Here is a 26,240-nt window from a genome sequence, read left to right as displayed (position 1 = left end):
ATGTGCTACTTTTGTGTATACCTTACCTTGATTTGTACCTGTCGTCTTCAGGGCACAGACCATATAAGTCTGCCCAGCACTATCCCTGCCTCCCAACCACCAGCCCCTCCTCCCACCACCGGCTCTGGCACAGACCGTATAAGTCTGCCCAGCACTAGCCCCTCCTCCTGCCACCGGCTCTGCCACCCAATCTTGGCTAAGCTCCTTAGGATCCATTCCTTCTGAACAGGATTCCTTTATGTTTGTCCCACATGTGTTTGAATTCCGTTACCGTTTTCATTTCCACCACCTCCCGCGGGAGGGCATTCCAAGCATCCACTATTCTCTCTGTGAAAAAATACTTTTGACATTTTTCTTGAGTCTGCCCCCCTTCAATCTCATTTCATGTCCTCTCGTTCTACCTCCTTTGCATCTCCGGAAAAGGTTTGTTTGCGGATTAATAGAGTGGCTACCGGAAGTTTTCTGAGTTCCATTGATACGCAGTGCCGGTATCTGAATAAGGTAAGACAGCTGGGGTTTTTTCTTAGCTTACCAGGGTAGTTATCCAAGTACCAGGGGCGTAGCTATGTGGGGCCACGTAAATTTGGCCCTGCCCTCCCCTGCCGCCAACCCCTTCGACCCCCCCCCCCTGCTGGCGGGGGTCCACAACCCCCACCAGCCAAAGTCCTCTTTGGCGCGGCCGCGTTGCTGATCTGCAAGGGCAGGCTTCTGTTCCTGTGAGTCTGACGTACGTGCAGGATGTCAGACTCAGAAACAGAAGCCTGCCCTTGCAGATCAGCAACGCGGCCACGCCGGTGAATAGGATTTCGGCTGGCGGGGGTTGGGGACCCCTGCCAGCGAAGGTACGTGACGGCGGCGGGGGGAAGAGGGGGTCGAAAGGGTTGGGGCTTGGGGGGGGGAACCAAAGGTGGTGGTGGGGATGTCAAAAATAGTGGGGGGAGGGCTAAAATGTGCCCCCTCACCTTGGGCTCTGGACACTCCTCCTACCGAAATCTGGCTATGCCCCTGCTGAGCACCAGTGCTGAATATGCACAATATCTGGATAACTTCCAGCTGAGCCCCCGGATCATCTGAGCTACTCGCATGGTGCCGAGGATATCGGAGATGATTTTAAGCAGTATCCTAGAAGCCAGCTCTCTGGTTACCAGTGGGCCCTGAGCACTCCCAATATTGAGCAAGCTTCTTCATATGTCCAGGGAGACGTAATCTGTATTGTGGTTGGCACCCCAGTCATTTTGAAACATTGGTACCTATGAGCGGCATCATCCAGACAGAGCCACTGAAAATCCAGGCATGGCTCTGGAGTGTGGCACTTATCTGGGGAGGAGCTGCTCATACCAGTGGTGTTCCTTGGTCAGCTGCCACCCAGGGTGGATCTCCGCTGTGCACCCCTCACCCTGGGTGCAGCGTCGTTATCCATTCCCCCCCCCCCCCCCCCCCCCCCCCGAGTGCATTGCTCTTACCTCCTAGGGTGCTGGGAGCAGCCGTGCGGCTGTTCTGCCAGTTCCCTGCTCCCTCTGCCCTGGGACAGGAAGAAACAGAGAGAGCAGGAAACCGGCGGAGCCAACAGCCACGTGGCTGCTCCCTGCAGCGTGCACCTGGGGTGGACTGCCCACCCTCGGTACGCCACTGGTTCATACTCAAATATCCGCCACTGAATATTGGGACTTGCAGTCTGCCAGGCAGACCTAGCTACTAATTACCGCTTCTGAGTTGCATAGCCAGATGGCTGATTTTGGAGGGGCCTGAGCCCAAAGTGGGTGGGCAACAACATTTTCCCTGCCCTTCACCCCCCCCCCCCCCAGCACCCTCTGTCACAGTGGTGTAGGGCTTGGGTGGGCCCAGGCCCACCCACTTTGAGCTCAGGCCCACCAGTAGCAGCACACCTATGATGTGGCCAGCAGAGATTCCCAAGCTGAAAACTCCCAACAACTGTCCCTCCTGCATACCTTATAAATAGCAGATCTTCGCCTGCAGGAAGCAGCGACTGATACATACTGCTTACACCAGCCCCACCGCCTTCCCTCTGATGTATTCCTGCCTATGCAGAAACAGGAAGCTATATCAGTGGGAAGGATGTGGGGCCTACATGAGTAATTAGATTGTAAGCTCTGTCGAGCAGGCAAGCGTACAGTGCTGCGTACGTCTAGTAGCGCTATAGAAATGATAAGTAGTAGTAGTAGTAGTGTGTAGTTGCTGCTCACTGAAAATCTGAAATTTAAAAGGTGTGCACGGGAGGAGGGATATTTGAGAAACCATATGGCGTACAGGCGAGAGGAGAGACCAAATCACCTATGGGATGGGGTGGGGTTCTTTTGCCCACCCATCTTGGGCCCAGGCCCACCCAAAATTGGGCGTCTGGCTACGCCTCTGCTCTGTCAGAATGCAAAATACAAATACCTGAGCTGGCAGAGATTCCCATGCCCCACCAACCAGGGGCGTAGCCAGACACCCAAGTTTGGGTGGGCCTGGACCCAAGGCGGGTGGGCAGAACTCTGCCTTGTCCTACAAGTGATTTGGTTTCTCCCTTTCTCGCCTGCATGCCACATGGTCTTTCAAACATCCCCTCTCCCCCATATACCTTTTAAATAGCAGATTTAAAAGTGGCTTTAGTAGTGGAGGAGTGGCCTAGTGGTTAGGGTGGTGGACTTTGGTCCTGAGGAACTGAGTTTGATTCCCACCACAGGCAGCTCCTTGTGACTCTGGGCAAGTCACTTAACCCTCCATTGCTTGCTGCATTGAGCCTGCCATGAGTGGGAAAGCGCGGGGTACAAATGTAACAAAAATAAAATAGATACTATTGGAGATTCTACATGGAATGTTGCTACTATTGGAGATTCTACGTGGAATGTTGCTAGTGGAATAGCAACATTCCATGTACAAGGCTGCGCAGACTTCTGTTTCTGTGAGTCTGACATCGTGCAGGACGTCAGACTCGCAGAAGCCTGCGCGGCCACATTGGTTATCTGCAAGGGCCGACTTCTACATGGAATGTTGATAGCAACATTCCATGTAGAATCTCAAATAGTAGCAACAGTGGAGGAGTGGTTAGGGTGGTGGACTCTGGTCCTGAGGAACTGAGTTTGATTCCCACCACAGGCAGCTCCTTGTGACTCTGGACAAGTCACTTAACCCTCCATTGCCTGCCATGAGTGGGAAAAGGTGCGGGGTACAAATGTAACAAAAATAATAAAATAATAATTTTCACCGGCAGCAAACAGTTGTTGGGAGTTTTTGGCTGGTGGGGCTTGGAGACCAGGTGTGCTGCTACTTGGTGGGACTGGGCCCACCCTTGGCTACGCCACTGCCACCAGCTGCAGACCGCCTTCTCCTTCTCTAGTCCGGCAGCAAGAATTCTCCAAGCTCTGCAGCTCGGCAGTGTCCCCAAGCTACTGACAGCACAGGGAAGGGGAATGGTAGTGGTGGGAGCAGCTCGGAGACACTGCTGCTCCCCTTGTCTTCCCTGCAGCCTGTTCGAGAAGACGCTGTTTTCCCATAACTTAAGTCCTGCCTATGTCTGTCTCCTTACCCTGTGCTGTAGAACTGCCTTTCCACTGAAAAGTGTTTTGTTTCTTGTACACTATGACTACCTTTGGGGCATTTGCACATCTCAATCATACTTCTCAAATGGCCTCTCACCTTGAGTATACATATTTTGATTTATCTCATACTTCATATAGGGCTTATGGTTCTGCTAGTGACCTTGGGCAAGTCCTTTCCCCAGGTACAAAAGCTTACATTGTGAGCCTTCTAGGGACAGAGAAAAAAGTACCTACATATTAAGGTCTAATAATGAATAGTAATAGTTTAATCCAGTGGTTCCCAAACTGTGTGCCACGGCACCCTGGTGCGCTGCAGCGAACTCTCAGGGGTGTCGCGGTGCATCGCTCCCTATATTCTCCTCCTGCAGGTCCGTTATCTGCCACTTCCTGATTCTTCCCCCACCACCGCTGCAGTTTACATTTTTGGGCCGTCCGCGATTCACACAGGCACTGCGGGGACTTCCCTCTGCCGCGTCTGGCCGTTGCACCAGATAGGGCCGGACGCAACAGACTGGGAAGGCCCTGGAGTGCCTGTGTGAATCGCGGACGGCCCAAAAATGTAAGCTGCAAGCAGTGCAGCGGCGGTGGGAGAAGGAGAAGGAAGCAGCAGCCACCCTGGACCTGCAGGAAGGAAGGAAGGTAACAGTGTGCTGGTGTGAGAGGAGGGGGCTGCAGGGAGGCAGAGGTGTGCTGGCGTGAGAGGAAATCGTGCCAAACGAATCTCATTGAAGTCTTTGACTGGGTGACCGGAGAATTAAATCAAGGACGTGCTATGGACGTAATCTACTTAGATTTCAGCAAAGCTTTTGACAAGGTTCCCCACAGGAGGCTCTTGAATAACAGACAGCTAACAGGGTGGAGGAATGTTCCACAGGATGAACAGAGATATTAAAAAAAGTTTAATTCTCAAAATCACATATATCAGCTGGCTACCATCAGACTTGAGCAGTGGTTGAATAACTTATAAGTTAACTACAGCTACTTTGAAAAATTATTTGCAGTAGAGCATATTATATATTATTTGCATTAAAAATAACACATAGACGTTTTTTTAATGCCGATGATAGACAATAGAACCCCAAGTGGCTATGATTATGTGAAATAGCAGAGGTCTATTGAGGCTTTTTCCTCTTTGTGTTTAAAGAGTGCAGAACCTTTGTTTGAACTGCCTACTATTTGGTGAGAGGAATACATTTATATATATTTGAAGACTCCACTACTGACCTTTCCCTCCTCCGAGCTAACTCTATTTACCACCGCCCTCTGGCGTCTGCCCGTCAACCAGTTCCTAATCCAGTTCACCACTTCGGGTCCTATCTTCAGCCCATCTAGTTTATTCAAGAACCAAAAACCATAAATTGAAGCAAAGTTTCTCCAGTCATATAAGTGTTTCTGAAGACATTATTCTATGCATCCATTACTGTATGAAGAAATTTGTAGTGATATCAACACTCCTCCAGGCATAGCTTCACACTGAGATTTAGCCATCGCTACGCAAAAAAAGCTGTCGCTTGCATCTGTTTATTTACCAGCATCACACCTTTCTCTTCCAATCTAACTCTATTTTTATTGCATACACTACTCACATATCACCACATAACCAAACTTGATACAAAAACAATACAAAACTTTAATTCTTCTTTTTCACAAAGCATAAAATAGGGGCGCCCGGACCAAAGATCACTAACAGCCCCAAGTGCAAAAATTGTGCTTCCGAAATCTCTTGATGTCGATTCCGCACAGAAAGACCCAGCAACTGGATCAACCTATGTGCCATACATAGCAGAAGCCCTTTTTAAACGTTTCCCTTCGCAAGGAGTCCAGGGGATCCTGCCAGAGTCCTTTTGCAGAGGAGGTGAACAATATGAAAACAAAGAATGCCTTGCGAGAATGATCAAAGTACTACCTATAATCAGTGCAACTGCAAAATGAGTTTAGATCCTTGTGGAATCCCCTCATCATTTTTGCACCAATTCTCTCGAAAAAAGTGTCCAGTATTAATTATGTAAAGCAGTAGGCATGCTGGGAAACATATGCAAATTATAGGCGTGCTGGGAAGGGTAGTCCGGAAAAGCCTAGTGTTTTGCCCTTGGTTGTTTTGCTTTTAAAAGTCGGTGAATTTTAACCCGTTTCGTAATAACATGAGCTGCTAAGGGCAGCCAAGAAGAAGAGTCCACAGTTTGTGGCAGCAACATCTCCTGGTCCGAATCACACAGGCTTTTTGTTTAGGAACGTCTCCGGCTGCGTGGCTCCTCCCCTCTTCAATATTATTTTGAAAGTGGGAGAGTGAGCTGCTTTCAAGAAACGTATGTTCAGAAAATGAAAAACAGTGCCAAATGCCATGTTTAAATTGTAATAAATTGAACAAGGATAATAATGTTAAAAATGCAAGGTAAAAAATTTTGAGGGGGCACCCGGATTTGAACCGGGGACCACTTGATCTGCAGTCAAATGCTCTACCACTGAGCTATACCCCCGGTCGTGTTCCTAGGCCGCCAGGAAGTTACACAATATTAAGAGAGATCCATCACTGTGTTTTAATGCCTTTATTCAGCAGTATTTTGAACAGTTATTATGTTTTCCAGGATTTATAACCTTTAAATGGAACGAAGGTGGACTACATATACCACAATAAAAAGTGAAATGCAGACAAAAGGCATTTAAATGATTTGCAGATCAAGCTTAAAGCAGGAGCAATAAAAACAGAAATATTAGGTTCATTCCAGTTGGTAGTTAAACATAATTAAGATCACTTTCCTCTTTTAACATCTTTTTGTAAGAAAACAGGTTTATATAAAGAAAAGAAATAAACGAAAAATATTTTAATTCAAATTCAAAACAGGAGAACATTTTTTTAAATCCAGCATTTCAGCTAAATTAATGTATGTTCATCATTAATTTGTATCTGTTTCAGCATCACTGAAGAAAAGTGAAACGTGTTGCTAAATAAATAAGAACGAAAATAAATAAATAAAAATCAATCAACTGAGCAGAATGCATGCTATAGAAATTATAAGTAGTAGTAGTAGTAGCAACCACTAGGGGCCCTTTTACAGAGCAGTGGTAAGCCCAACATGGGTTTACCCCTCACTCTTCTGGGACTACCACTAGCCTAACACCTTGAATGGGCTGTTAGCATTGCCACACAGCAACTGCTAGTGTGATTTTGTAAACAAGGGAGTAAATGTGCCAGTTCTGTTGTATATATTTATTTTTACTTAAAGTCTGTTTGAATGTAAATGCAAGCAGCACACTATTATCCACCAAGTTCATACAAAGTTAATTATTTTCAGTGGAAAATAAATTTGTTGGCTGCCTGCTATGTGAATATTCCATCACTGTTTCATTATTGCTACCAAGTATTACATATTTGGGGTATTTGCTATAACCTTTGACTGGATAGACCATACAGGTCTTTATCTGCTGTCATCAACTAGGTTACTATGGTCTTAATTAATTTATCCAGACCTTACATGCACATGGTATTGCTTTTTAAACCCAAAGGCAAAAGGTAAGGTGTTATTTCTGACTTTTCTAATTTTGGACTGTTTTGGGTCCTACTGATCTGTACATCTGTTGTCTAGAATTTTGAAAGATGGAAATGAGGGAATAAAAATTACGCTGTAGAAGTTGTTGTTTACTTTTGCAATGTGCGCATGGATGCCTGTTCTGATGTATGCATGTGATAATGTTTTAATAACTGTCTATACTTATGGCTACGATTTCTGAACATGCGGCATCGTTACAGGACAGACTTTTAAATGCCCAGTTGAATATATATGCTAATCTCAATGTTATTAAATGTTTCAGACACATCCATCTAGTTGCTCCCATGATGTTACTGAATTCTATTATTCTGCCTCACTGTATTTTCAAATGTAAAGAACGAAAGGCAGGAGAGTCCTTCCACAGAAGTCAAACAGACAGCTAACAGGGTGGAGGAATGTTCCACAGGATGAACAGAGATTCCAAAAAAGGTTTAATTCTCCTCAAAGTCACATATATCAGCTGGCTACCATCAGACTTGAGCAGTGGTTGAATAACTTATAAGTTAACTACAGCTACTTTGAAAAATTATTTGCAATAGAGCATATTATATATTTTTTGCATTAAAAATAGCACATAGAGGTTTTTTTTTTTTTAATGCCGATGATAGACAATAGAACTTATAAGTTAACTTTATGTGTATACCTGACTTTGATTTGTATCTGCCATTTTCAGGGCACAGACCATAGAGGTCTGCCCAGCACTAGCCCTGCTTCCCACCCACTAGCCCCGCCTCCACTTGCTCCTGAAACATGCTCAAAACAGAATAAATCCATTTATGTATTTAAAATGTAAACTTGTACAAAAGAGAAGAGGTGAAGATGTGATTCCATGCGCCCCAATGAAAGGAGAGTTTAATTTTGCTTCCATTTAATTTCAATATATTCCATGTTAATAAGACCGGCCTTCCCCAGGCAGATTACAATACTTAAGATGAACCCATCAGGAAACAGGATATCCTCACTGAGATCTGGCCATATATTACAGTATTGTATAAAACCGTGTAGAAAAATGAACACAAAATACACAGAGTTTATTACTGCAGTTTCTACCAGCTACAATAATTTTTATGCTGTTTTCATGGTTTCCAATTTTTATTTTATGATATATATATATGTACATATGGGAAGCTTTCAAATAAATAAAAATATAAATGAAATTAAAAAAATTACGCGTTTGCTATTGTTTTCACATAGAAATAACTTTATTGTCAGCAAAAACAAAAATAAAGGCATATATAGCGCAGCACTGAAGACAACAAAATAACAAAGCAAGATGTGGAGCGCTGCCAAATACATTTTGAATATACCCCCTCCCCCCCTTCATAGACCCCGCCCCCAACTCCCCTTAGATCCCCTCCTAACATAAAGGACGCAAAGCCAAGGAGATTTAATAAACCCATAAAACCCGCGCGCAAGTTTGACTTTGCAATTGTTTTTAACCGAGTCTGTCATCAATGCTTTGCGTGACGTCCCTCAATATGGCGGCCAGCTCCGCCCACTGACTTCAGCCCCACACACAATGGGCCCGATAGGCTCGTGACGTCTCCCCTCAGCTCCGCCCACTGACTTCAGCCCACACACAATAGGCCCGATAGGCTCGTGACGTCTCCCCTCAGCTCCGCCCACTGACTTCAGCCCCACACACAATGGGCCCGATAGGCTCGTGACGTCTCCCCTCAGCTCCGCCCACTGACTTCAGCCCACACACAATAGGCCCGATAGGCTCGTGACGTCTCCCCTCTGTCGTTAAACCTGATTGGACGGGTAGGGGGAAGTGCTTCCGGCCTGGAGCGGAAGTAGGGAGACCTAGGCAGGGCCTAACGGTGGAGGAGCCGCTCGCTCTCTCTCAAGCCATTTCCGTTAGCCGGAGGGGTCTGGAGGTGGGGGGAAGTGTAGTGGTGGCGGGGTCTGGAGGTCTGGCAGCGCCTGTGCCGCGGCGGTTACTCGTCTCCTTCCCTGAAGTCTGAGCGCGCCATGGACGGGTAGAGTGAGCGGAGCTGGTTAGTGTCCCCGGGAGAAGCGTCTGGTGTTCGCCGCGGGGGCCTGACCGGCTGGCGGAGTGATTTCTCCGTAACCGGGTGAAGAGAGTCCTGGTCCCGCGTAAGAGAGCTGACAGGGAAGAAGCCTGAGGTGAGTGTCAGCGGGTGGAAACTACCGGCTTGCCTCCTAATACTTAAGTCATTTCAATCTCTCAAGGTTATCAATAGAAATCAAACAAAATAAAACATGGAAAAGCAAATAAGATGATACCTTTTTTTTTTATTGGACATAACTTAATACATTTCTTGATTAGCTTTCGAAGGTTGCCCTTCTTCCTCAGATGGGAAATAAGCAAATGTGCTAGCTGACAGTGTATATAAGTGAAAACATTCAAGCATTACTATGACAGTAAAATAGATACTATTGGAGATTCTACATAGAATGTTGCTACTATTGGAGATTCTACATGGAATGTTGCTATTCCACTAGCAACATTCCGTGTAGAAGGCTGCGCAGGCTTCTGTTTCTGTGAGTCTGACGTCCTGCACGTACGTGCAGGACGTCAGACTCACAGAAGCAGAAGCCTGCGCGGCCACATTGGTGATCTGCAAGGGCCGACTTCTACATGGAATGTTGCTACTATTGGAGATTCTACATGGAACGTTGCTATTCCACTAGCAACATTCCATGTAGAAGGCTGCGCAGGCTTCTGTTTCTGTGACTCACAGAAGCAGAAGCCTGCGCGGCCACATTGGTGATCTACAAGGGCCGACTTCTACATGGAATGTTGCTAGTGGAATAGCAACATTCCATGTAGAATCTATAGAAATCAAACAAAAGAAAACATGGAAAAGAAAATAAGATGATACCTTTTTTATTGGACATAACTTAATACATTTCTTGATTAGCTTACGAAGGTTGCCCTTCTTCCTCAGATCGGAAATAAGCAAATGTGCTAGCTGGCAGTGTATATAAGTGAAAACATTCAAGCATTACTATGACAGTAAAATAGATACCATTGGAGATTCTACATGGAATGTTGCTACTATTGGAGATTCTACATGGAATGTTTCTATTCCACTAGCAACATTCCAAGTAGAAGGCTGCGCAGGCTTCTGTTTCTGTGAGTCTGACGTCCTGCACGTATGTGCAGAACGTCAGACTCACAGAAGCAGAAGCCTGTGCGGCCACATTGGTGATCTGCAAGGGCTGACTTCTACATGGAATGTTGCTAGTGGAATAGCAACATTCCATGTAGAATCTATAGAAATCAAACAAAATAAAACATGGAAAAGAAAATAAGATGATACCTTTTTTATTGGACATAACTTAATACATTTCTTGATTAGCTTTCGAAGGTTGCCCTTCTTCGTCAGATCGGAAATAAGCAAATGTGCTAGCTGACAGTGTATATAAGTGAAAACATTCAAGCATTACTATGACAGTCTGACAGGGTGGGAGGATGGGGGTGGGTCGGAGGTATGCATGGGGACATCAAAGCATTTCATTGACATTCTAACAGGATGGATTTGGGTAGGTGAGAGGCAATCACATGAGTTGGCTTTTTAGGTTGCATTTTATACCTCATCCCTTTTACGCTTATGGTGGTTGCTGTGGTAAATACAGAGCTGCCAAGTTACGCATTCCAGGAGGGAGACTTTTTGGCCGGTCCTGCATTTCTGCCAACTTCATCCTGGTGCATTATGGGACCTGCAGCACTGATTTCAATGGCTAGAATCATGGACTACAAATACTACACTGCTTTGGGATGTAAGTTTAAAATCAGGACTGGCCAAAAAGGCTCCCTCCTGGAATGGGTAACTTGGCAGCTCTGTAAATAGGACCTGTTTGGCACTAGCAGGCACCGAAATGTAGTATAGATGGTGGGACTGCTTGAGCAGTAATGCAGAGTATTCTTATGGGTTCTTTTCTTTCATTCTTTTCTTAATTACTTTTTAACCTTGGGATTTTCTCCTGTTTCGCTTTCCAGCTTTGTAGGAACTAGGGTTAGGATTCTTTCCCTTATTTTACATTCCTCTCACTATGTATCTAGGAACTGCATTTTTCCTGGAGACATAGAAAGGGGTCAGACCTCTACTCTGGTTCTTACAGTGATGATTCTGGGCCGGGGACCATGCATCACCTCACCCTCCAGAGCCCTGCAATCACGAACTCTTTATTTAGTTAAGGTGTCACAGTGACCAGGGTCCACTTCCCCAAGGATTGTGAAATGCTGTCTTAGCAGCACCCCTAGCTATCTGGGGGAGCAGAAGACTTTGGGACTTTTTGAGTCCTTACTTTTTCAGCAGGTCCACATTTGGGATGGAGAGAATGCATTGATGCCTAAGACCCAATTCACACCCTTAAAGGCAATCAAAGTAAATTCAGAGAGAATTGTTTTAATAACGCAATGTCAATGCAATAAAACATGTACAAGTTTAGGACATAAAATCTTTAACGAAAAAGAACGGCAACATAGGGATAATACTGCTTTGAAGCATCTGCTGCTTTAAATGCTGTGCATTGGTTATCTTTGTTAAATTGCTTCAGGTATGGCCCTTATTACCATATACAATCATCTAGTCAGAAATGCTTTTTTTTTTTCTTTGTTACTTAATTTTGTGTTCTCTTTCCAGGTGTTATTTGGTGAAATATTATCTAGAGAAATAACAGACCCACCCCTTTATTCAACAATTCCTGTTTATTTACAGGTAGTCTATGAAAATGGCCTCTGTTTTCACTGGGCCTACAGCAGTAGCTGATGTAATTAAAGATCTAGGTACTCAGATAGCTGTAAGTAAAATGAGCATGGAGATGTGCAGTATAGAAAAGGTGCACCTTCCCCCATCCAGTTTTTTTTTCCAAGTGCAGTCTGATCAGCTATAACATAGGGATCATCAAAATTAGAAATAATTTTATTCTTTAAATCTATCAGTACTTGGGAAACCAGAATAGAATTTTCTTTCTTTCTTTGTATTGTAGCTACCATTTGAAAATTGTGTACTTAATATTGGGAAAATCTTTTTCCTTTTGTTTATTTGTGGCTTTACAGTATACATTTTTTGATGTTAATAACTGTTTAGTGTGCGACAGTGGCTAAGAAAGCAAATAGAATGTTAGGTTTTATTAGGAAAGGAATGGAAAACAAAAATGAGGATGTTATAATGTGTTTGTATTGCTCCATAATGCGACCGCACCTCTAATACTGTGTGCAATTCTGGTCACCACCGCATCTCAAAAAAGATATAGTGGAATTAGAAAAGGTACAGAGAAGGGCGACAAAAATGATAAAGGGATGGGACGTCTTCCCTATGAGAAAAGGCTAAAGCAGCTAGCGCTCTTCAGCTTGGAGCAAAGACAGCTGAGGGGAAATATGATAGAGATTTATAAAATAATGAGTGGAGTGGAATGGGTAGACGTGAATCACTTGTTTACTCTTTCCAAAAATTCTAGGACTAGGGGATACGCAATGAAGCTACAAAGTAATACATTTAAAACAAATCTGAGAAAATATTTCTTCACTCAGCGTGTAATTAAACTTTGGAATTCGTTGCCAGAGAATGTAGTAAAAGCAGTTAGCTTAGTGGGGTTTAAAAAAGGTTTGAATAGCTTCCTAAAAAAGAAGTCCATAAGTTATTATTAATGGAGTTGGGGAAAATCCACTGCTTATTTCTAGGATAAGCAGGATAAAATGTATTGTACTGTTTTGAGATTTTGCCAGGTACTTGTAACCTGGATTGGCCACTGTTGGAAACAGGATGCTGGGCTTGTTGATGGACCTTCAGTCTGTCCCAGAATGGCAACACGTATGTTCTTATGACATACTGTCATTACTTAAGACTATTGTCTTTCCCTGGTTTAGTGGTTTGCAGATACTGGTGAATTGCTGTAAAATGTTTTGACTACTTGTTGATTTTAAACACCAGTGTTTCAAAGATTCAGCTGTCATGGTAAAAACATCTAGGAAGATAAGCAGAAACTGGTAAAGCAGTACTTTTCCTAAAATTCAGTGGTTCCCCAATATGCAAATAAAACTTTCTCATGATAATATGAAATAAATCCAGAACAATTTTAATGATCCCTACTAATAATGCAAAATGGGTAAAGTTTGAATTTTTCCAGCATAATTTACAGAAATCCCTAAATTGCTTTGCTAGTTTAGAAGCTAAAATAACATTTTCACCTTGAATCACGTCAACATTTTTTGTAGTGTGCATGAGCTTGCTGTGGGATAGTTAACTACTAAAATGTTTACTTATCTTGGTGTGTTTTAATACTAATTTTGTATAGATTGCTCAAGGGGCCCTTTTACTAAATCGTAGCGCATGTTAATACACGTTAGCGTGCGTTAAGTGCGAAGAAGCCCATTTTATACCTATGAGCTTCTTAGCATTTAGCGTGCACTAAGCTTTAGCAAAAGGGCCCCCTAGAGAGAGAGAGAAGAGAGAAATTCTTTAAAAAAAAATCACTCTGCAGTAGTTTTAGAGAGTTTTAATCTCTCCTTTTAAAATTTTACCTTTCAGAGCTGAAAAGTAAAGGTGAATTATGTTCTACTTTGGTATCATCACTTTAGACCAGGGCTGGGCAACCTTGGTCCTTGAGGACTGCAACCCAGACGGCTTTTCAGGATTTCCCCAATGAATATGCTTGCTCAAGAATTATCCATTATTTTGTAAAGTTCTTAAGACAATCTTGTTTCATGAATATTTGATATAACTAGGCTTGGTTATTACATGTTTTTCATGATTACTATGATGAGTGATATACGATATAATATAATTCCTGAACTTATGTCTCGGTATTCTTTTCTTTCATTTGTAATCTGCAGTGAACTAATTTGCAGACAGTAAGCCTTGTATAACATAACGTGCACTGTCTTCATTGTATGCAAATAAATCTCGTGCATGTTCATTGGGGAAATCCTGGAATGCAGTACCAAAGGCCATAAAATCAATTCACGACCTAACAATCTTCCGAAAACTACTGAAAACCAACCTATTCAAAAAGGCATACCACAACGACCAATCCTAAATAAACATAATTAGCTGACCCGGAACTAGATAAAAAAAATGAATTCTCAGCACCAGATCTAACCTCCGCTACCACTCATAAAGCAACACAATTCACACTACCACTTTTAGCTTTCATGCTGGAACGAACTTATCGATCATCCCGGAAATGAACTCTCTATATCTGATTATTTAATGCTATTCTATAACTTAGTAACTAATGTCAATGCAATACCTCTTTGTATTTTATTGCACTATTCTTCTGCTTTAATGTAATACCACCTATAACTCTCTACCCGGAAATGGCGATCGCCATCACGGCATAATGTAAGCCACATTGAGCCTGCAAATTGGTGGGAAAATGTGGGATACAAATGCAACAAAAAAAACTCGACTGGGTTTCAGCCCTCAAGGACCAAGGTTGCCCACCCCTGCGTTAGACAATTTCCCTGCCCAGCTTGTGCAATATGCTAGGACAGGGTGCAATGCATTGAGCTGGACTTTCCATGTTTCTTCATACACTTGTTCCCTCAGTAGCAGTGTCTTTAACTGGGTGGATTTTATGTATACCAGAACAGTAATGAACCTCACTCCTAAGCCAGGGTATGAGGAGTGTGATGTTGCTTCTCCTTGAAGGGGAGATTCTAGATTTGAGGTGCAAGAAGGGAGAAGTATTTATCCTCGTCTCATGGCCCAGCCATTTGTATCCAGAAGAGTAAAGATAACAATTACAGACCTTATTCTTTATGGGAGAGTGCTTAAGTCTAATTACCAGCTAGGAGGTCATATGGTGAGTTTTGTGGTGTGGGCAACCTTGGTCCTTGAGGGCTGCAACCCAGTCGAGTTTTTTTTGTTGCATTTGTATCCCACATTTTCAATATATGTTGAGGAATGGAGTTCTCCAGTGCCTTGTTGCAGTCGTACTGAATTGATATGTAATGCAAGAGCTGTCTCTTTGATGCAGGAAATGGCACACATTTTTACATTTTTCAGTCTATCCAACTTAGTTGTAACACTTATTGCTGTACACTTTCAGTTAGAGAGAGAACATCTTTTACAGCCATTTTCTTTAAAGTTTAGGGTTTGGATGGAATAAAAAAGCATTCTTGCCTTATTGTTTATGTGGAACCTGTTAGGGAGTAGCAGGCATACTCTTTTCCTCTACCCTCACAGGTCCTGAGAAGGCTGAGAGAGCAGCTGTATAGAAATTTGTGCCATTACTGAGAGTGTATTCTCTGATTTTTTTTTTTTTTGAGGGTATATAGTATTATAGTGAGTGTAGCTCTGAATTTGTAAAGAAGTTAGAGTATGCTTCTACACATTTTCATCAGTTTCTTAGTGATGTTGGTCATCCAGATGCAGATGCGCCTTCACGTCGAACTTGACTCCTGCCAACCACACAATAAGGGTACTCCCCCCTCCCCCCCTTGCATGATACAAGGGTGGTTTGCTATTGCCTTCTCTTTGCATTGTGAGGCACCACTATTTTGCTGCTACCTAATATGGGTGTGGCATGATGTAGACTGGCATTGCTGCCGGAACCTGCATGGTATTAGACTCAAGACAATGGAGGGTTGAGTTGTCCAAGGCCAAAAGGAGCTGCTGTGGGATTTGAAGTAGGTATTGTACTGTTAGTTTCTTATTCCATTTCTCCTTCACAATAATGGTGAAGTAAAACTGTAATTTTTTTTTTTCCATTTTAGAATTTTTTACAAGCCATTTATAAACTTGAGTAGGCAATACAGATACATATTTTGAAATCATGACATGCAAGTAATAAAGAAAATGTTTTCACTCATCTTCCTTAGACCACAAGAATGGGGGATCACATGAAAGGAAAATAACAGGAGAAGTCTTAAGAGGAAAAACAAAACATTATAGCAGATGTATAGCTTAACATGCACCTATCCGTCTAAACATTATTCTCGACTAGAAGCTGGTATTAACCAGTAGCCAATTTCTTAACTTTAACAAATTCACTAAGATGTTCAGGTTGAAAGAATATGTACTTTACCACACACTTACAGGGGTAATTAAGATAAAATGATGTCCCCAGAGCTAATGTTTCAGCTCTAAGAGCTAAGAAAACTTTCCGTCGCTCTTGAGTAGGTTTAGTCACATCTGGGAACATCCATACCTTTTTGCCCAAAAAAGGGCTTTTGCGTTTCTAAAGTATAAACGTTTAACCGATTCTAAGTCTTGCTCAAATACAAAAGTCACTATTAAAGTACATCTTTCAGAATCCTCGGTCATAGAAGTCTCTAGAAGCTCAGACAAATTCAAACTGTCCTTATTTTGATTTAAAAATTCAATGGTTTGTAAGCCTGATTGAATTTCAGACACTTTTTTTGATTGAATATAGTATATCTTACTTATCGGGGGGAAACATTTCAGGAGAATAAAAAACTGTAATTTTAACTGGAAATCTGAACACATAGCTGAAAATGAGAGACAGACATGCATGTCTTTGTAGAACTAAGTTTGTAAGCCCAATAGCTACTTGTTTGGTTTATTTTACACTGCGAATGAAAACACTTCCTGTATTTCAGGAGACCCTGATGTGATTTTCTTGACAGGAGACAGGGGAGGAGAGGATGTTTCTCCCCTTTATGCCTTTTGCCTGTTTCCGTCTTTCAGCTGATAGGTTTGGGTCCCCACAATCCCAAACAGAAGCAGGATCTAGAAAAGCTGTATGATCTCCAGGCAAAAGCCCATCAGATAATGAACCAGTTCGGACCCTCTACCCTGATCAACTTGTCTAATTTCTCCTCTATCAAATCTGAACCTGTCAGCACGCCACAGCAAAGCCCTATGGCCAACAGCTCCGCTGTGGCAAAGATGCCTGGAACCCCAAGCGGAGGAGGCCGTATTAGCCCTGAAAGCAACCAGGTAGAGCAATCTTCACATTAATCTTGGCTTGATCTGTAGTAGCATTTCAGTATAGGTGACCAGGGACTTGACTCTGTTCACATAGCCATGAAGTGCATACGGGATTATATTTGCTTTTTGAAGAACACAGTAAATTGGGGGGCATATTTTCAAAGCACTTACACTTACAAAGTTACATAGAACTATGTAAGTCTAAGTGCTTTGAAAATGAGCCTCTTTGTTACTTCTGTTGCATCTGTGAAAATGCCTGAGTTTCCTTTCTTCATGGCAGGGCCCAGCAAGTACTTAGCTACAAAGACGTAGGTTTTCTAGAAAAATTACCTGTTCATACGCTTTCTTGTTTGCATAAAAGTTTTCCTGTGACCTAAGTCGACTTTCTGATCTGATTCAGCATGTTAGCTGAACCATATATTTAGTTAATATTGTACATATTTTTAAACATCTTTGTCATGTATAATTTTCTCAGGTAGCCAAGTAGTTAAAGTGAAATATTTGGAGGGGGAAGGGGATCAATCAAGATTCCTAGGGGTTCCTTTAGTAAAGTGTGGTAGGTTAGGTTTAATGCGCAGTAAATGCCAAGGCTTGTGTTGACTATTGGGTGTGTCCAGCATGTCCCTTGCATTTACCTCCCTGAAATATTGTTTACTGCATGTTAAGTGCATGCATGCGAATCGCAAACAGTATTGCTATCCCTTGAGAGAAGGTTTCATACAATAAGTACTGTATGCTAACTGCAGCAGTATGCAGTCCATGCCTAGTTCTGTCCCCTAACACAGCGTGTAATGAAATGCGCAAATTAGTGTGCACTGTCATGCACCATGGTAAAGTTACCTCACTAGTGAGCTAACAGTGCATGCTAATTCATACATTAACTGTTCAATGCATTTTAGTAAAGGGGCCCCTTGCTGTGGTTTAAATGCTATACTGGACCAAATTCAAAGCTCATAGTTGCCAAGCTTTGCATTTAACTACAGGTTATCAATAGAAATCAAAATAAAACATGGAAAAGAAAATAAGATAATACCTTTTTTTATTGGACATAACTTAATACATTTCTTGATTAGCTTTCGAAGGTTGCCCTTCTTCGTCAGATCGGAAATAAGCAAATGTGCTATCTGACAGTGTATATAAGTGAAAACATTCAAGCATTACTATGACAGTAAAATAGGTACTATTGGAGATTCTACATGGAATGTTGCTACTATTGGAGATTCTACATGGAATGTTGCTATTCCACTAGCAACATTCCATGTAGAAGGCTGCGCAGGCTTCTGTTTCTGTGAGTCTGACGTCCTGCACGTTAGACTCACAGAAGCCTGCGTGGCCACATTGGTGATCTGCAAGGGCCGACTTCTACATGGAATGTTGCTAGTGGAATAGCAACATTCCATGTAGAATCTATAGAAATCAAACAAAATAAAACATGGAAAAGAAAATAAGATGATACCTTTTTTATTGGACATAACTTAATACATTTCTTGATTAGCTTTCGAAGGTTGCCCTTCTTCGTCAGATCGGAAATAAGCAAATGTTCTGTCGAAGAAGGGCAACCTTCGAAAGCTAATCAAGAAATGTATTAAGTTATGTCCAATAAAAAAGGTATCATCTTATTTTCTTTTCCATGTTTTATTTTGTTTTCTATTGATTACCTTTAAGAGTGGACTAACACGGCTACCGCACCTCTCCATTTAACTACAGACAGTAGTGATCGGTAACACGATATCAGCTTCCACCAGTCAGATGACTATAGCCAAAACCATCTACAGATGTTTTTGACTGTTTGAAATATTATAGTCGGACTGATTTTATATTTGTATGCATTCATTACTGATTAATTTTATGAAACAATTTTCTAAAATGTATAAAGCAAGTATGGGACATTTTTCTTTCATTTAGGAAAGTTTTCCATACCCTCTCTATTTAGCTGAAAAACTACTAACATTCAAACTGAATGATGTTGCAGTTGCTTTTCTTTAAAGGGTCGGTGCATTGTAACAAAAAGGAGTGGTTTAGTGAGTAGAACTTTGCCAAGAAATCTCGGGTATAGTTTGACACTTGTGTACATCTCATCTCCCTGTGCCTCAGGATTTGTATTTGTAATTGGATAAAAACAGGATGGTTTCTTTTCCACACTGCTCTTTAGAAGCTGACTTGTGTATGACTTAGTAATACTATATTGGCGAATACTTTGGGATCCTGGTTCGCTAAGACACGCCTTATGTGTGCAAATGATATGACACTTGAACTCGAGTCAAGATGACAAAGATTCATCCTCAAAAGGGGATTTATCTTGTTGTACCATGTTATTTCTTATAAATCCACACACAAGCTTTATTTTAATCATCATCTCTTTTGTCCCGCTTGAATTTCTTAATCTTAACTTGCCTAATTGATTCCTTATATGTGTCCATAGACTGAGGCGTTATGAGCGAGGTCATGCAAATTATACACAGCACTGTTATAATTCCACAATATGGTTATAATGTTCATTCAGATGTTAAAGAATTCTCCCTTTACGCTCTGTCTTATGTCTTCAGTAGGTCAGTATAGAGAAGTCAGTGGACTTTTGTAGTTGCCAGTGTTTCATTGTAAGTGCTTCACGTGCTGAAGGAATTCTAATTTGTTTATTTTAACATTAGGTTTTAACTAAGAAAAAGTTACAAGATCTAGTGAGAGAAATAGATCCAAATGAACAGCTGGATGAGGATGTGGAGGAGGTAAGTGGTGATTAGTGCATCATCTGCACTGGATGCTCCACCAAATGCATCTGGTCATGCTTTCCGCCAGTGCTGATTTTCATTTCCTCTTAAGCTGGGTGAAATACACAGTCCTGCAGGTCCATGTTAATAGACCATTCGGCTGCCTCATTATAAGAGTCCAGTATTCAAAGGAGCTGGCCGTCATCTAAAGTTAAGTTTAAGTAGAATTGTTAAATTATATATGTATGACCGGCTACCATGCCAGTGCTTATGCATTTAAAGTCAAGTCCCCTAAATAAGTCAAACGTAATGTATAACGTACCCATATATCAGCCAAATATTGCTGTTATATGTATAATTGCATAATTAATGGTTAACTCTGTATGTATAAGATAGTTTGGAGTGCGAAGAGGAGGGAAGAGGGGAGGGTGGGAAGGGAATAAAAATGGAACTGATGATGGAAATCAATACAGAATTGTATATGTTCTTATTGTCATCAATAAAAATGATTTAAACATATGTATAATTGCTGGCTCTCCTGTCTGTTTAGCAAGATAAAACAGTCTGATTTTAAATGGCTCCATGCCAAAAATTGAGGAATAAGCAAATTATGCAGTTGCCATCCACTGGCGCACATGTAACTCACTTTTCATATTTCCCCAGCAGTAATATATAGACAGACGAAGTGGGTGAGAGACAGAAGTGCAGCGTTTGCTTCTACTCTTTGCTTCACCCCTGCTCTGATTTAATTCCTTACAAGGAATCCAAGCCAGTGAGCCGTGCAGGGTGATAAAAAGTTTGAAGCCCATAGTTCTTCACTAGGAAGTATTATTTCACAGAAAGGGTGGTGGAGGTGTGGAATGGCCTCCCGGTGGAGGTGGTGGAGTCGAGGACTGTTCCAGAATTTTTATGTACCAACATTTTTATTGATGATTCCACCTGGTAACACATCCATTAGAGTACATACATAACAAATTTTAAAGCTATCGTTCTTATGTACATTAATCTTAAGTTGCTATCATCAGTTTTTGTTTTTATAACAGTACCCTGTCTTATCCCCCTCTCCCCTTACTACCTTCACTTTTGCCATGTACACTGAAAGAAACAATAGTCAGCTTGTTACATTAAACTCAAACCGTAATTCCAATAGTAACACCTTACATTATTCCGTGATTGAACCCCTTGTTACTATTATTCCCCCCTCCTCCCCCCCCCCCAATCTTTTTAAATACTCCATGCTCATTCATAATCCGTTCATGGTCTAGTCATAGCCATCCTCTTCATTTTCCTATATTTAATGTGTTGGTAAAGGTTCACTGCCTTACTGGTGCTTCTTAAAGCTCTATATACCATTATCCTCTCTGTCTATTGTATTCCTTGTCCAGACTCCACCCCCCCCCCCCCCCAAAGATTGTTCCAGAATTTTGAAAAAGGCATGGGATAAGCATGTGGGCTCACTTAGGAACAGGTAGGGGTTACAGAGGATGGGCAGACTGGATGGGTCATATGGCCTTTATCTGCCGTCATGTTTCTATGTTTCTACTTTAAGCTTAATTTCTGGCATAAACTTGGCAGCTGTGACTGGAGGAACTGTGTATTGGATTTTCTTCTTATTTTGGCCGTCTCATAGATGTTACTGCAGATTGCTGATGACTTCATTGAGAGTGTGGTGACAGCAGCCTGTCAACTCGCTCGGCATCGCAAATCCAACACTCTGGAAGTGAAAGATGTACAGCTGCATCTGGGTATGATTCTACAGGTTCAGTCTCTTGCTCTCTCTTCCCCACCCTCTGTCCTTCCCACTTGGCTAGAGAAAGCTGCTGTTAGCAAATCACTCAGTTTTGGGGGAGGCTACCAGGCTAGTGTGAGGAGATCAGTCACGGAGTTTGTCCTGGGTTTTATTTCTCTTTTTTATTTATTTATTTATCATTTTACTTAATTACATTCACATTTATCACGTAAATGTAAGGAAAAACAGAAATTAATATAAGGAAAAAGAAAAAACATTTTCTCTCAACAATATATATAATTGTCCACAATTGGGGAATCCAAGATCAGGAAAACAATCTCAAAGAAAATAAGAAAAACAGCACGTGGTTAATCTTACAAATTCATGTTTTCTGAGGGAGGAAGGTTAATCGGTAATTGCAGCTGGTACAATGGTAACTAAAGGAAGTTGCTGCAGAGGGTTCTTCGTCTGTTCGTTTAACTCCACAAACTCTTGTAATTTCTTGGGTTCAACAAATAAGTAATCAGGAAATAAGACACTTACAAGGGAATCGCTCTAGGAAGGTCCCGCCTAGGGCAATGATTCTTGGCTTAAAAGCCAAGAGTTTACACCTCCTAGTCTGCGATTCCCTTGATATATCAGGAAATATATTTATTTTTGAACCTGGGTTTTATTTCTCTCCTGGATTTGTCCTATAGTCGTATCATTTTAGGCTACAGATGCCCCCCCCCCCTCCCCAAAGTTGCTATGTATAGGAACTTAATAGACAGGACTGACTGTGTCCCTTATTGCATAAACTCGGGATAGATAGCTTTGTATATGTGCCTGTATGGACTGAGTGTTGCGGTGTCTTGTATAAATCACTTTTCATACATTTTTTTTTAATTTCAGAGCGTCAGTGGAACATGTGGATCCCAGGCTTTGGTTCTGAAGAAATTCGACCCTACAAAAAAGCCTGTACGACAGAAGCTCACAAACAGGTGAGGGACTTGCTAGGGTGTAGTTTTAAGGGTACCTAAGGAGTGCTTTTGAATAAAAGCAGTGCTTATGGGATCTCAGACAAAAATCAGGAGTTATTCTTGTGTAAGGCCCATGCAGTGGGGAAAAAATGCATACTCAGACATTGGCTGCAGGCTGAGCCATCCTCCTTTTGGTACTGGAGAAATAGGTTCCATGAGCTAATGCTCTGGGAGGCCAGGGAGGCTTACGGTAACCCAAAGAAAAGAAAGATCTTTGTTAATATATGGTCTAAATATTTACAAAATATCTCCCACAAGGCTAGAAGTGCAGTGCTTAACAAATTGGATACGTCCTAGATAGTGAGACATCCAGCAGATGGACCGGTTAAGACCTATAATAGATATTGCTAGTATAATTACCATGAAATAAGTAGATAAAGGTAAAGGAGTAAAATAAAGGGGAGGTTGGGGGGGGGAAGGGGGAGGAAAGGATGTAAAATAATGATGATGATGTTAGACTAGATGCACATGTACAATTATGACATGACTGAATGTTTACAAAATGTTTGACTTTATTGGTTTTGTTTGACGTGGTACATCACCAATAAAAACCGTTGAAATATAAGGGTACCTAAGGAAGAGACCTGTCTAGCTGTTAAAATACAGAAGTAGGAAGTGGACCAAAAAAATCTTCACAGCCTAAGGTTGATAAAAGCAACTTTATTCAGTACCACACCAGTGTATGACCTGACATGGGGCCATGTTTTGACGGAATCAACCGTCTGCCTCGGGGGTCTGACACTGTATAAAGAATACATATATGCATCAAACATTACAACAAAAAAAACCAATAAAACCAACTAATTTTAACAAACAAAAATAAGGCTAAAACCAGAAAAGCGTTTGAAACTAAAGACAGCAACACAGTGAACATAAATATCTAAAACTATATTTCATATGTAAACAATAATTAAAAATAAGAGACTATCAAAAAAACATAAGGACTAACCTTACTGTTGAAAATCATAAAATATAGGTACAGAATAGTACAGTTGGTGATCAAAAAAACCTAGAGAGACAGTAGAAAAGAACCTCATATGTAAATAGCAAAAATACGGGATGACAAACATGGGAAATGATGATCAAAATAGAACTTAGGCATTGCAAACAAGACCAGCTGCTAAGAAAATTGTGTATAAAGAATGGAACTTAGTTAAAACACCTAGGTTGTGTTCCTGGTTTTGCCACTTGTTTCTGGTCTTAACCAAGTTAAATTATCTACAGCAGTGGTTCCCAAGTCAGTCCTGGAGTACCCTCTTTCCAGTCAGGTTTTCAGGATATCCACAATGAATATGCATTAAAGAGATTTGCATGCAATGGAGGCAGTGTAAGCAAATCGATCTCATACATATTAATTGTGGATATCCTGAAAACTTGACTGGAAAGAGGGTACTCCAGGACTGACTTGGGAAACGTTGACCTACAAGAAGAGATTAAAACATGGCAGTGGTCCTCCATTCTACCACAGACACCGGGGGCCCAAAAATATATATTTCATTTTCTATTAAAAACAAACTTGACCGCCTAAAGTGTTTTGCTTGCTGGTTTTGGTGTATGCCGGAGGTTGGTGAAGCTTATAGTATCACACACATTGCCTAGAAAACAGTAGTGTGGTTGCAGTGCTACTCACTTAAATACCTGGAAATAAAGTCCTGAGGAAGGAAGGCCCTTGTGGGTCGACACGGCTCATGTCAAGACCTTGATGTTTAATAAAGGTGCAAGTTTGTACATCGTCTGCTGTCCCCCCCCTCCCCCTTTATTCGTCGCCCTTATTGTGACTGATTTATTTTTGTCACTAACCATCGGGTTATTCTAAACTTCAACCTCGTGCAAAATGCAGCGATGTTGCAGGGTGAATTACAAACATCCATGTTGGGTTTCAAACTAGTAAGGAGTTCTGAAATAACACCATTTTTGTAGGGTGATGGCAGAAGGTGGTGTAAAAATAGGCTAAAAGCTATTTATTGAGACTTGAAGGATATAGGAGGTGTAAAAGATACAAAGCAGTTATAAGAAGGCTGTCTGGGAGTAACCAGCACCTGACGTTCCCACCTCAAGGCCTGTTAAATTATGTATCTTTCGACTTTGAGAACAAACCCGGATGTTGTAAGGTGGCATAGAGTGTACGTGCATAAGTCATTCCCAAATTAGGTTGCATTGACCTGGTAAATAAGGTCACATTTTCAAAGGCTAGTTGGATAAAATGGACCAAAAGAGGCATCACATTCGATAATTTACCATTTTATCTCTACATAAATGAAAGCCTCGGACTCACTGGGCACTACTGAGCCAAGGACCTTGGTGGGGGGGGGGGGGGGGGGTTGGTTTTTTTTTTTTTAGGAAGCGGAGTCCGAGAATAGATTACCCAACATCCAGGGTAACCAATAACTAAAAACCAGTTAAAAAAAAAAGAAAATACCTTGGGAATTTGTGTTAGATCCTCCATCCGTCAAGGGTAAGCAGGTAGGGTACACTGGAGGTGCAGAGGGGAAAGGAAAACTGCTGCAACTATTCTGGGGAGTGGTGCTGAGGATCAGACTGGCAAGGGTCTTCTCACCTCAGGTGTGCATTTACGCCTATGTTTACTAAGGTGCGTTATGGGCACGTTTAGTGTTTTTAACACGCGTAAATGGTTACGAGCTTTAAACGCTAACGCGCCCATAGAAATGCATAGGCAAGTTAGCGTTTAACGCGCCTTAAACTTAAAGGTGCGTTAGAAACGCTAACGCACCTTAGTAAACATACACCTTAGTTTGTTACATGCATAAATACAGTCAGTAAAATTTATCAAGTCCCATTTTCCCCTCCCCCTTTTGCAGTTTATATTGTATTTAATGGCATCCTGCATTTATCAAAGGTAAACTATAATCTTAGCTTTAATTTCTGTAGATTAAAATCTTAGAAATATAACATCTGTCGGCAGATACAGTTGATGATTCGCCGTGTGGGTTTTATTTCTGTTGCAGAGAATGGCTTTGATCCGCAAAACAACAAAGAAATAAGCCAGAGGATCAGCAGTGAGCTGTTGACGGTGCATTTCGGCATATGTGCCCCAAGCTGGAGCCTCCAGGGAACATGCTTTTGTTTGGGAAGTAGAGGGTTAACATTTCTCAGAAGCCTATATATCTCTCTATTTTTTTTAATCAATGGCTTCAAGAGCAGCAATATGTCTAGTGCCTGTGAGGACCTCTGCCCAAAGGACAGCTTAAATTCTTCCCTCGTTCCCCAGAGGAAGGCGAAGCTGTAGAAGGACATTGTGTGTGACTTTATGCTTTCATATCTAAGTGATTATGCAAGTCGTGGTCTGTGGGGACAGTATTGGAAATATCTGAGGATCCTTGATTCTGCCCTAAGTCTCCTGCCTTGTACTTGTAATGTCAGTGTTTATATAAATACTTGCATTTGATTTCTCACCAATAAAGTTATTAATCTAAATTGGCGCTGCTACCTGTTGGCATACACACATCCGTGCGGAAGCCCGTCAGTTATGGTTCTTCTAAATTTTGCGGCGTGAATCCGAATTCCTAAGTGAGTTACAATAAAACCTATATACAAGCTCAGATACATAAAACAATAGTGTATCTAGGATAGGAATGCTTGGATACTTCTCAGTCGATTTAGGCAAAGTAACTTTGGACCTCTAAGCAAGAGTGCAGCATTTTTTGTAATTGAATAATATACCTCTGAGTTGTCTGGCAAACGAGTGACCAGGTCTGGTTTGGGAAGTCCTGAATAAGTTCTGTAGTTTGTATTGATTTGTTGTTTTTTTTTTGTCAGCTGGAGGCTAAAAAGGGGGGTATTTTCATGGTATATTGTCTTTCTCCA

The 26,240-nt window shown here is 41.7% G+C and overlaps 1 protein-coding gene and 2 non-coding genes across 6 annotated transcripts; 1 reads left to right on the top strand and 2 right to left on the bottom strand.

The window, feature by feature from the left end:
- Window positions 1-5,202: 5,202 nt before the first annotated feature.
- On the bottom strand, window positions 5,203-5,339 carry LOC115481288. The gene has a single exon (XR_003943943.1). It is a non-coding gene; the product is annotated as a U11 spliceosomal RNA (small nuclear RNA).
- Window positions 5,340-5,947: 608 nt separating this feature from the next.
- TRNAC-GCA lies at window positions 5,948-6,019 on the bottom strand. Its single transcript has one exon. It is a non-coding gene; the product is annotated as a tRNA-Cys (tRNA).
- A 2,856-nt stretch (window positions 6,020-8,875) lies between these two features.
- Window positions 8,876-25,854, top strand: TAF12 (TATA-box binding protein associated factor 12). Of its 4 annotated transcripts, XR_003943792.1 has the most exons (8): window positions 8,876-9,220; window positions 11,782-11,863; window positions 16,717-16,968; window positions 19,608-19,685; window positions 21,298-21,412; window positions 22,288-22,376; window positions 25,382-25,476; window positions 25,559-25,854. XR_003943792.1 is itself a non-coding variant. In XM_030218655.1 (7 exons), exons 2-7 carry the CDS (start codon window positions 11,789-11,791, stop codon window positions 25,415-25,417), a joined length of 645 nt encoding a protein of 214 aa, XP_030074515.1. In that variant the 5' UTR covers window positions 8,877-9,220; window positions 11,782-11,788; the 3' UTR covers window positions 25,418-25,854. The 4 variants fall into 4 exon arrangements, 3 of the variants coding, with proteins under 3 accessions (XP_030074515.1, XP_030074516.1, XP_030074517.1); XM_030218655.1 differs by having other exon boundaries at window positions 8,877-9,220; window positions 25,382-25,854; XM_030218656.1 differs by lacking the exon at window positions 11,782-11,863 and having other exon boundaries at window positions 8,880-9,220; window positions 25,382-25,854.
- Window positions 25,855-26,240: the final 386 nt, after the last annotated feature.

The sequence above is a fragment of the Microcaecilia unicolor genome, chromosome 11, assembly GCF_901765095.1.
Source record: "Microcaecilia unicolor chromosome 11, aMicUni1.1, whole genome shotgun sequence".
In the NCBI taxonomy this organism is placed as follows: Eukaryota; Metazoa; Chordata; class Amphibia; order Gymnophiona; family Siphonopidae; genus Microcaecilia; species Microcaecilia unicolor.
Note: the sequence above shows the minus strand (reverse complement) of the source record. Positions and strands in the feature narration are given on the sequence as shown.

What these genes read in the sequence shown, in the direction of transcription:
- TAF12 (XM_030218655.1), top strand. Translation starts at nt 11,789, where the DNA reads ATGAAAATGGCCTCTGTTTTCACTGGGCCTACAGCAGTAGCTGATGTA. An exon ending in ATCTAGGTACTCAGATAGCT is followed by an intron (nt 11,864 to 16,716) that starts GTAAGTAAAATG and finishes TCCGTCTTTCAG; the next exon opens with CTGATAGGTTTGGGTCCCCA. An exon ending in CGACAGAAGCTCACAAACAG is followed by an intron (nt 22,377 to 25,381) that starts GTGAGGGACTTG and finishes TTTCTGTTGCAG; the next exon opens with AGAATGGCTTTGATCCGCAA.